At 42.5% G+C, this 10,837-nt stretch overlaps 1 protein-coding gene across 1 annotated transcript; it reads left to right on the top strand.

Annotated features, from left to right (window-relative positions):
* The first annotated feature begins 1,174 nt into the window (after positions 1 to 1,174).
* Positions 1,175 to 10,479, top strand: LOC129337876 (patched domain-containing protein 3-like). Its single transcript, XM_054991834.1, has 4 exons — positions 1,175 to 1,939; positions 4,691 to 4,812; positions 7,385 to 7,530; positions 8,162 to 10,479. The coding sequence occupies exons 1-4, from the start codon at positions 1,175 to 1,177 to the stop codon at positions 9,688 to 9,690; spliced, it is 2,562 nt and encodes an 853-aa protein (XP_054847809.1). The 3' UTR covers positions 9,691 to 10,479.
* The last annotated feature ends 358 nt before the right edge of the window (positions 10,480 to 10,837 follow it).

Below are 10,837 nucleotides of genomic sequence, written 5' to 3'. Positions count from 1 at the left end.
AGGAAAAGAACTGCTGGGCCACAAGAGCAAAACATGGCCACACTCACTGTTTGTGACTGAGCTAGCCACCATCCCACAAAGGATTTCCCCCTCCTGTTATAAGGTAAATTTCTCACCAACCTCACCGGTGTTCTAAGGGGAAAATTAAAAAGAATATAAAATGGGTTCAAGAATATAGGACCTGGGCCTGAGTATAAATCTACTCAACCCTGGAACAAACACTGAGGTAAAAAAAGACAGACAGAAGATGGATCATTTTTAAAAGTGAACAGCAACAAAATTTAGGTATAAACTTGTTGCACACCATCTCACAAGCACAGGCACATACAAGAACACAGAATCCGCCAAACTCCCTGTGACGCACATATCTTTGACTGGGGCCTCCCCCCCCCCTCACAATTTATTAAAGAATGGTAATGTATAATAAGTAATTAACACGTGAGTGGTCAACAATATTTACAGATAATTATATAGTATGTTGAAGTAAACTGTACCTCGAGAAGAGCAACACTAGTTCCTGGTTGGGTCTCTCTGCCAGTGGGTTTTTGTTTTGGTATAAGGAGGGGGGTGCTCGCTACTAATAAATCCCCTCCCTGAGAAGACGTACAGAACTCCTGCGCTGCTGTGTGTTTTCCATTTCTGGTGGGTATTTGGCAGCTAATTTATAAGGAGTAAATTCCATGGAAATCAAGCTGCGTACTTCCCTTTCCCTACCTGTTCTTTTTCAAAAATTGTCTGCGAGTCAGGTGTTTAAGCTGCCTTAGGTCAGTGGTGGGTCAAACGTACGTGATAAAGGGGTGTTGGCTTAGTGGTAAAGGGGTAAAAAATAAACATGAATAAATACTGGGCTGATGAGACTGAATACACTATTAACTATCTCATAAGTAATGGTGCAACTGGTTGGCAATACAGATTGAGAGAGCTTGCTGGATGACTGCAATTATTTATCCATGGGATACAACCAGGCGACAATGCCAAAGGCCAGCAGCATTGCCTAGCAGCGGTATTTAGAGAACCCGCGGGCCTCTCCCTGCGCTGGAGGCAGAACGGGCGCACCGCCACTCCCTCAGCGCTGACTTGGGAGGAAGCTCCGCGGCGTTCTTCGAAACTCGTTCCCTGGCAGACGTGGGGCAGGAGCGGCGGCGCCTCTCCCCGGCTTCAAGAAGAAAACGCGATGGCCTGCGATGGCGGCTGCCGGACGGACTGCGTGGAGCGGCCCCTGTCCCGCGCGCTGCGGGGCCTGGGCGGCTTGGTGGGCGCCCACCCGTGGCCCTTCCTGCTGCTTCCCGTGGCGCTCTCGGCCGCGCTGGGCTCCGGCTTCCACCTGCTGCCCAGCCGCGAGTCCAACGACATCGAGGCGCAGTTCACGCCCCGCGGGGGGCCCGCCAAGAGCGAGCGGCGCCTGGTGCAGGAGCGCTTTCCGACGCGCGACGCCGAGCGCTTCTCGGCGCAGAGGCTGACCACCGAGGGCACCTTCGCCTCCTTCGTGGCGGTGGCCGCCGAGCCCAGCCACACGGTACTCACCCGGGCGGCCTTCGCCGAGCTGCTGGCGCTCGACGCGGCCGTGCGGGGCTTCAGCGCCGGCGGGCGCGCCTACGCGGAGGTCTGCGCGCTCCAGAACGGCTCCTGCAGCAGCCCCAACCCGCTGCTGAGCGCCGTCGGCGGCGACCCGGCGCGGATCGAGGCGCTGCTGCCCGGCCTCACCTTCCCGCTCTGGCAAGGGCGCGTCTTCCTGGGCGTCTCCTTGGGGGGCGTCTCGGTGGGCACCGGTGCGGCCGACAACCGGAGCCGCCCCGTCCGGGCAGCTAAAGCTCTGCGCCTCTTCTATTACTTGCGAGAAGATGATCCTGCGCAGCGAGAGGCCAGCTTGCGGTGGCTGAAGGCCTTCTTGGAGCGCATCCCCAAGATGCTGGACTCCTTGAACTTCACCTCCATGCGGGTAAGTTGGGCCATTTCACAAGTTACGAGACTGAGGCTTCAGGACACTTTGGGGGGAGTAAGTCCCATTAAGTAACGTGAGATTTACATGTGAGTAGACCCGTTTAGGGTTGCCCCCATATGGTATGCCTCCTGTACTATCTGTTGCCTACACTCCCCATATGCTGTGGCATCTAGATTTTGTACTGGATTCCTATGGTGCATGCTTGTGATCCAGCAAGGACTGATGAGTGTCTCTTTCATTATAGGACACAAGATTCAGGCCCGGTAGCACCTGGAAAACCAACTAGATTTCCAGAGTATGTTTCAGGGTAGCCATGTTGGTCTGTAGTAGAAGAGCAAGATTATGGTCCAGTTGGCCTTGAAGGTCTATTAGATCCGAATTTTGCTCTTCTACTACAGACTGACACACCTACCCACCTGAAATTCATGTAGTGAAATACAGAGCTGGGTGTTGTCCACATATTGATGACATCAAATTCCATCACTACAAATTATTTCTCTGAAATGCTTTGCACAGAAGTTGAATAACATGGGGCATAAGATTGTGCCCTTTTGGAACCCACCCTGAAGATAGATGGTCTCCAACAGCAACCCTTTGAATTCATCCACTATTTAAACTATTTAAACCAGTCCAAGATATATCACCTGATACCTACTTCTGCCTCCAAACACCTCATCAGGATGGCATGGCCTGCCGTGTCAAAGACTGTAGATAGATCCAGAAGGAGCAACAAAGAAGCATGACTTTCGTCTACATTTAGATGGATGCCATCTGTCCAAACTGGTTTGCCTTTTGTCTATAAAGAATTTAGTGAGGCGGTCCAGTGTGGAATGGGAATGAGTGGGTTATTCTGATGTACTCCTCAGGGGTCCAAGTTCCCAGACACTCTAGGGGGCAACTTTGAGCCATATAAAAGTTTAAGGGGTTGTGTCATAGACAGTCTACAAAATTAGATAATGACAATGGGGAACTTGCGAGGGCTTGTGGGGCAGGATCTCAATTCCCCATTCCCTCTCTCATTCTTGCTTTTCTTCGCCTTGCCAATCCATAATGAAGTTCCAGTAATAAACAGAGAGAGAGAGAAGGAAAGGGAAGAGGCTGCACTCAGAAACCTGGTTAAGTTTTAGAAAAGAAATGCGAGTCCATTTATTACTGGAACTTCATTATGAATTGGTAAGGGCAGATAGGATTTTTTCTAGCTATCTAGTCTGAAGCAGGATGGCAAGATGGAAGAAGTGGTGCAAGGAGGTAGTCCCAGAGAATACAACAGGCACTTCAAAGTGGTAGCTTCAGGATACTAGAAAGTGCATGAATAGCAGCATATAACAGAATTTGTCTACAGAGCATATCCAACAGTCAAACATGAGTCCAACAGTGAAGAAAGCCCCAAAAGCACTTGTATCACAATGGTATTAGAGGAAATAAGACTTGACCCGAAGGTTCTTCATTAGGTGGCTCTCCACAGCCACCAAATGAAGAACCTTTGTGTCAAGTCTTATGTCCTCTAATACCATCATGATACAAGTACTTTTTGGGCTTTCTTCGCTGTTAGACTCATGTTTGACTGCTGGATATGCTCTGTAGACAAATTCTGTTATATGCTGCTATTCATGCACTTTAATATTTCCATGCGCAAAATTATTACTCTTTGGGGACTAGCACCTTAACTATTTGCATCCTGTGTTTCCATTGTTTATATCCGTCACCAATTTGCAATAGCACTAAGAATTTACTCACTTTGGGTACAGAGACCTTATATGACAGACATAGAACTATACATTTCTATATTAGAATATTTTCCACAGAAGTCTTCTTTGCTTTATTGCTCTATTGACTGTGTCTTACTACATCTTAGTCAGTATATCGCGGGCTATCTTGTTTTTGTTTCTGCCCTTGGTACTGGCAGCATCAACTGAACCCTAGTTGTTGTGTGACATGGCAGAATGTTAAAAGGGCTCAGTATCTCAGCACAGTTATCTGTAGGAACTAAATAAAAGCGATACCAGAAACCATTGTTCCTGCCACTCTCATTTGCTTAGTAATAGGTCCCTGTGTGTTAAAAAAAAAGAATTAAAAATCTTTTCCTCTATAACAACTCTTCCTTCATTTTGTGAGTAATAAGTCTGAAGTATCTTGTATGCTCAAAATTTTGCTTGTATAAAGCTACGGCATTTATACTTCTAGATTTCATAAATATGCCTAACTGTACACATTTATATGCTAACCAAGTTATACATTATGTATTTTAAGTTGTTAAAAAAGTTTAGGCTTGAGGAAGACTGTATTTTGTATATTTCTTCCAAAATTAGTTTTTTTCTGAGAAAAAAACTCCTATTTTTCCATGGCTTCAAAGTTTATGGAAACCAGGTTTGATCTCTAAGGTACAACTCGTGTTCTGGATCCATTTAAGCTTGGTTCTGAGGACTAAAGAAATCCAAACATTTTGTCTGGTCCTCAAAAACAGCTGCCAAATAATGTATTTAAAGTTCCAGTCATTTAGCTTACCATGTATCAGTCTTTGTCCCAAAGACTGAGTGCTTTGGTAGCCCAGATGGCTGAGGAATCAAGGTAAGATAGGGAGAACCTTGAAGGTTATTAAGTTATGTCTAACTTGCTTTGGGGAAAAGGATGACAGAACTGATTTATTTGCTAGCTTCATGATCACAGGTACTCTCTGTGAGACCTTTTGTTTCCTATTAAGAGAAAAATATATTCAACAAATGATCCTTTTTCCCCCCCTCATGACAGGTGGCCTATTTTACCTCCATATCCAGACAAGAAGAGTTTGAAAAAAACGGCAAAGAAGTGGTTCCTCTGTTTTCCATCACATATTTTTTAACAATATTCTTTTCAATTATATCATGTTCAAGGTAACTTTTTATTCTTTGTAGGGGAGGGGAAGATTAAATTTTCTGGTAATCGTATGATTTTATGTTGTTTTCATTCATTAACTAAACTTGCAAAAATCTTCACAAGTATATTTCTGAGTAATACATACAGTGCATGTAACAAAATATAGAAATTGGCTAAAATACTTGTTGAAAAACAAAGAAAAAAACCCTTAACTGTACACGTGTGCAGTTGACACTATGGGGCAACCATAATATCAAAATCACAAGAAGATCTTTCATATGGTTGTCATGGGCCATTTTCACATGTCTTTACATTGCATAAAGCTCATGGAACGAGGAGGGGATCTTCATGGCGCGATTTCTGACATCATCGCGCCATGATTCTGTTTTTGTGGCACGATGACGTCAAAAATAGCTTCATGAAGGCCTCCTTGTTCCATGAGTTTTGCGCGAAGTAAAGACGTGTGAAAATGGCCATGGGCCAAATCTGGTATCATTTCATTAACACAGACATTAAACGATGTTTTTAAAGCTTTTAGAGACTTACAATTAAAATACAATCTTTCCTTTTCAAGTAGTTGGCAGTATCTCTAATTAACCCGCTGAATTTGTGCCAGATTTGGGACAAATGTCCTTACAGCTTTGGACTTCTCTGACATCCTGTCGTTTTTGAAATGTATAGAATCACCACTAACAGCACACAAATCTTTGTATACCTATTTGAAACTGGTCACATACCTATAACTGAGAAATGTCAGGATTTGAATCCAGTGGCACCTTAAAGATCAACACAACTTTCAGGGTATGAGCATTTGAGAGTCAAAGTTCCCGTCTTCAGATACTGGGAGGAGTGGAGATCCCTGAGCCTTTATATCCTGTCCGTCTCGTCACCAATGTCAACAGAAAAGAATACGGCAAGAAGTACTGTATAATGTTAAATACATTTATTTAGAGCTTAGATATCATTTAATATAAATTAGATTATTCTTTGCAATTTTTGGGCCCCTTATAGATTCCTCAAATTTGGACTACCGAAGGTGGGTAGGTGTTGGAGAGGTAAGTGGCCAAGAGCAAATTTGATACACGTTATGGATACGCTTTATTATCATGACAGTTTGGTTGGAAGTTAACAAATTAATTTTACAATGGAATGCTCCCTGGATCTTAATCCACTTACCACAATATTGAGGTACATTCCTTTTCTCTGGATCCTAAAAGCTTTAGTGGTAGCTAAATGAATATTACTTCACAAGTGGAAAGCAATAAATATGCCATAGATTGGAATATTGACTGAAGTAACTCTGAGCAGGGCTTTTTTTCAGCAGGAACGCAGTGGAACGGAGTTCCGGAACCTCTTGAAAATGGTCACATGGCTGGTGGCCCTGATCTCCAGACAGAGGGGAGTTTACATTGCCCTCCGCACTGCCAAGCGGTGCGGAGGGCAATCTAAACCCCCCTCTGTCTGGAGATCAGGGGGCGGGGCCACCAGCCATGTGACCATTTTCTCTGAGGGCAACCCACTGAGTTCCACCACCTCTTTCCCCAGAAAAAAAGCCCTGACTCTGAGAAAGGCTTGCCGTTAATGGAAAAAAACAAATGTGAACTGATTCATGACTTTTAGTCTGAATCTGTGGATTTATTTGGATATGAACACATGTATTAGGTTGTAGTTTGGGATTAGCTAGTTGTTTCAGAGCTGAGCAGGAATTTTTTGGGACTGTCCCGAAGATTGGCCGTGAGAGTCATTTTTCTGTGAACACATAGAGATGTTTTATCAAAAAGCTGTGGAGTAAATAAATTCAGTTCCCTCCACGAAACAGCTTAGAGTGCAGTATGGGCAACACATCTAGATGAAAGTTTTTTCTTTTGCCCGTTGATCTCAGACCAAGTCAAAAGTGTTCAAATCAAAGAAAGAGCACTAATCCACGTTCAAAAATAATCTGGATATGCTATGGTGGGGAAATTCTGGAGTACAATACATAGAGACATCAAAGAAATAATAAATCAGAAATTTAAACATTCTTTGATGATTTCTTTCACGGGGGCAGGATCTTTCAGAAATAATAAAATGCAGTATAGAAGTTTGGTAATGAAGTTAATAATTGCAGCAAGAATGAAAATAATGCAGATATGGAAACAAAAAGGAATACCAGAAAGAAAAGAATGGTTACAAAGAATATGGCAAGTGATTTTAACAGATAAGATCACAACATACAAATACATGTGGGAAGGGAAGAAAATTATTTTGCAGCCATTTAGTAAGAATTGATCTCAGTCCAGTCAATACTAGAATAAGCATAACTCAGTAGATGGAGGTATATTTAAGTAGCCGAGCAACTGCAGAGGATATGGAAATGCTCATAATTTTGTTATGTATTTGAAGTTCATAATAATAAGATTAAAAAATAAATAAAGGTCCACACATATCTCAAAAAGGCATTGTTTCCACTGCCTAGAGCAACTTCATTATTCAAACGTGAGGTTCCATCAATAAAATTAATGAAATTTCAATTTCTTGTGGTTGTGGAGAGGATTACTTTAGTTTTGATCAAGGAGACAGTAAATGTGTGCTTATGTACCTGTTTTACAGGCTAGACTGCGTACGGACAAAAGTGTGGGTTGCAGCATTTGGGGTACTGTCATCGGGCTTGGCCGTGGTCAGCAGCTTTGGATTATTGCTCTTCTGTGGAGTGCCCTTTGTCATTACCGTCGCAAACGCACCTTTTCTTATACTTGGTAAGTGCAATGCTGTTTTCAGTATTGTACATATTGTGGCTTGGGATGGTTATATCTGATCAGACATCAGAGAACATTGATACACGTCTATCTCCTTAACCCTGATAAGCATATTAGAGTTTTACCTTTCTACACACCTTTACCTTTCCTTCTTAATGTCACTTCTCCAAAAATCAATATGGATCATAAATCTGACTTCCACTTTGATTTCTTCCTGTTATCCTGTTTATCAGCAGTCTGCTGATGGGATTACTTTTCCTGTTTTCACCTTTTCTAAACTTCAATTCTAATTTTAGTCAGCCAGTAGCTCTTTTAATTCCTCCAGCACTTAAATTTTTTTCCAGATGTTTTCCTAAATCAAATCTTACTGCACATCACTTCATGGTTCAAAATATATCCCCCTGTCACAGATCAAACTGTAACATTCAATTTATATAATAACATTTGATTTATATACCACCCTTCAGGATAACTTATCACCCACTCAGAGCAGTATATGTACATAAAACTTTCTACACAGTTTCTTTATCCATACAACAATATGTATTAGAAAGTATGTTCCTCTCTCGTGAATTTCCCTTCTCATGCATCATGTGTAGAAACTAGTAAGATCCTTTTTCTTCTTCTTCAGGGGTCGGTGTTGATGACATGTTCATCATGGTGTCCTGCTGGCAACACACTAAAGTCAAGGACACAGTTGTGGATCGGATGGCTAACACCTACGCAGAGGCCGCTGTGTCTGTTACCATCACAACTCTTACCGATGTTTTAGCCTTCTACATTGGCATTGCGACGTCCTTCCCATCAATTCAGTCATTTTGCATCTACACAGGAACAGCTTTGGTTTTCTGCTATATATACAACTTGACATTCTTCGGGGCAGTTCTTGCTCTAAACGGTAGAAGAGAAGAAAGCAACAGACATTGGCTCACATTCATGAAAGTGTCAAATGAATCTCAGGATTCTCGTGGCTCTGCATACAACATGTGCTGTGTGGGAGGATCTTACGATGAGCCCACTGGGACAGAACTTGAGCATCCTATGAATGGATTCTTTAGAAAACATTTTGGTCCTTTTCTTATGCACACCTGGACTAAGGTGTTTGTGGTAGCCCTGTATCTTGGGTACCTAGGTAGCAGTATTTATGGGTGCACTCGGGTTAAGGAAGGAATAGATCTTAGACATTTAGCCAAAGATAGTTCTTACGTTGTTCAGTATTATAATTGGGAAGATGAGTATTTTAAAGAGTATGGCCCAAGGGTTATGGTCATTGTTACTAAAAGTATACCATATTGGAATTCAGCTGTTCGTGCAGATCTTGAGAACTGCATAGAGTTGCTAGAAAACTCAACCTATGTTGACAAATATTTATCAGAGGCATGGTTGAGAATGTATGTAATGATTGCTAACAGAATGTCTCTAAATATAGATTACCGTAGCTCTTTCATTGGTAATTTATCTGTCCTGTTCAGAGTAAATCCAGAGTCCCAGTGGGATGTTAATTTTACCAACCTGGAAATATCAGCTTCACGATTTTTCATACAGACAGTCAATGTCACTACTGCAGTCGATGAGAGAAATCTTTTAGAACAACTGAGAGGCCTTGCAGCAGACTGTAGGATTCCACTAATAGTTTATCATCCAGCTTTTATATATTTTGATCAGTACCTTGTGATATCTCAAAACACCATTCAAAATGTCCTAATTGCTGCTGGAGCCATGTTACTTATTTCCTTGCTCCTCATTCCCAACCCTTTGTGCTCATTGTGGGTAACTTTCACTATTGCATCTGTTATTATCGGTGTGACTGGCTTCATGGCCTATTGGGATGTCAGTCTTGACTCCATATCCATGATCAACCTTGTTATTTGCATAGGGTTTTCTGTAGACTTTTCTGCTCATATTTCTTATGCCTTTGTTAGCAGCGAGAAACACGGCATGAATGACAAGGCAGTGGATGCTCTATATCATCTTGGTTACCCCATTATCCAAGGAGCTGTTTCCACCATTGTGGGAGTAGCGGTGCTCTCTGTGGCAGCCACGTACATTTTCAGAACATTTTTTAAGATTATGTTCTTGGTTATTTTGTTTGGAGCTGCTCATGGTATCATTTTTATTCCTGTGTTTTTAACCTTCTTTGGCTTTTGTGGAAGACTCTAAAGATATTACCAAACGGATGAGCAACCCTATAAACATTCTGCAGGATATGTTATGAAATTGCCTAATATAAACGACTGTTTAAATAAGATCCAGCTAGGTTTTTACAGATATTCTTGTGCATTATTTAGCAAGATACATTAGAAAGCTTGAGGTTTTTGCTTTTGGTGGCAGCCATTATCAACCAATCAAAACTGAGTTCTTAACAACCCACCGAGGCGGATTCCATTGGCATAAGATGCTTAAGTACTGAATGGGGATCCAGAAGTTACTTTTTATGATCAAATGTATTTTCCTGCTTTTTTAAAAAGTATCATTTTTTCCCTAATGAAATGCCCCTCTTCCCTTGGAATTTCATCATATTTTCAATAAGCTGTGCAGGTGCTTTGGTAGCAATGACTAACACACATTATTTAGGTAAGGGATCCAAATGCTTTGCCCCTGAGTGTCAAACACACTGCCCGTAAAAAAACCTTTGCAGCAGGAGGTGATGCCGTACTATATTTTAAAACTGTAAAGGAGGAATACAGTGAACAGTTGGAATGTATAATAATAAAACAATATGAGTGTCTGTTCATGGTAGGTATAACTCATCAGAAAATGAACCTAGGTGTTTCAAAAGTGATTACCAGCTTCAGCGTGGTCTTAGGAATTGCAGTGCCAGAAACGAGGAATCTGAACATTGTGGCTCAGATTATCTCCAGAACATACTTGTGCCATTTGCAGTGGAAGAGACAGTTGAAGCCTCACTAGAAGCCAGGAAGACACAGGGCCACTCTAAACATTACTTCCTTCATGAATTTGCCACAGAGCCAACCCAGACTCACGCCGTCACACAGCAGCTCTGGGGAATGGCTTGCATGAAAAAAGGAGAGCCCAAATTGGCTCAGGAAGTTGCCGCCAGGGGAGGAAGAGCTCCTGCCTTTCTCCCAAGCTTTTCCTCCATGCAAAAACAGTGTGGGGTGGGGGAGAGTTTTCCCATTTCTTCTGCTGCACGTGGAGGTATTGTGCGCACTTGTGACAGCAGAAACAGGACCCTCACACACACTTGTTTTTGCACAGGGAAAAACCTTTGGGAGAAAGGCGGGAGCATTTCCTCCCAACATGGCAGCTTTCCAAGCCCATCTGGGCTCTCCGTTTTTCATGCAAG

The sequence above is a fragment of the Eublepharis macularius genome, chromosome 11 (genome assembly GCF_028583425.1).
Source record: "Eublepharis macularius isolate TG4126 chromosome 11, MPM_Emac_v1.0, whole genome shotgun sequence".
In the NCBI taxonomy this organism is placed as follows: Eukaryota; Metazoa; Chordata; class Lepidosauria; order Squamata; family Eublepharidae; genus Eublepharis; species Eublepharis macularius.
Note: the sequence above shows the minus strand (reverse complement) of the source record. Positions and strands in the feature narration are given on the sequence as shown.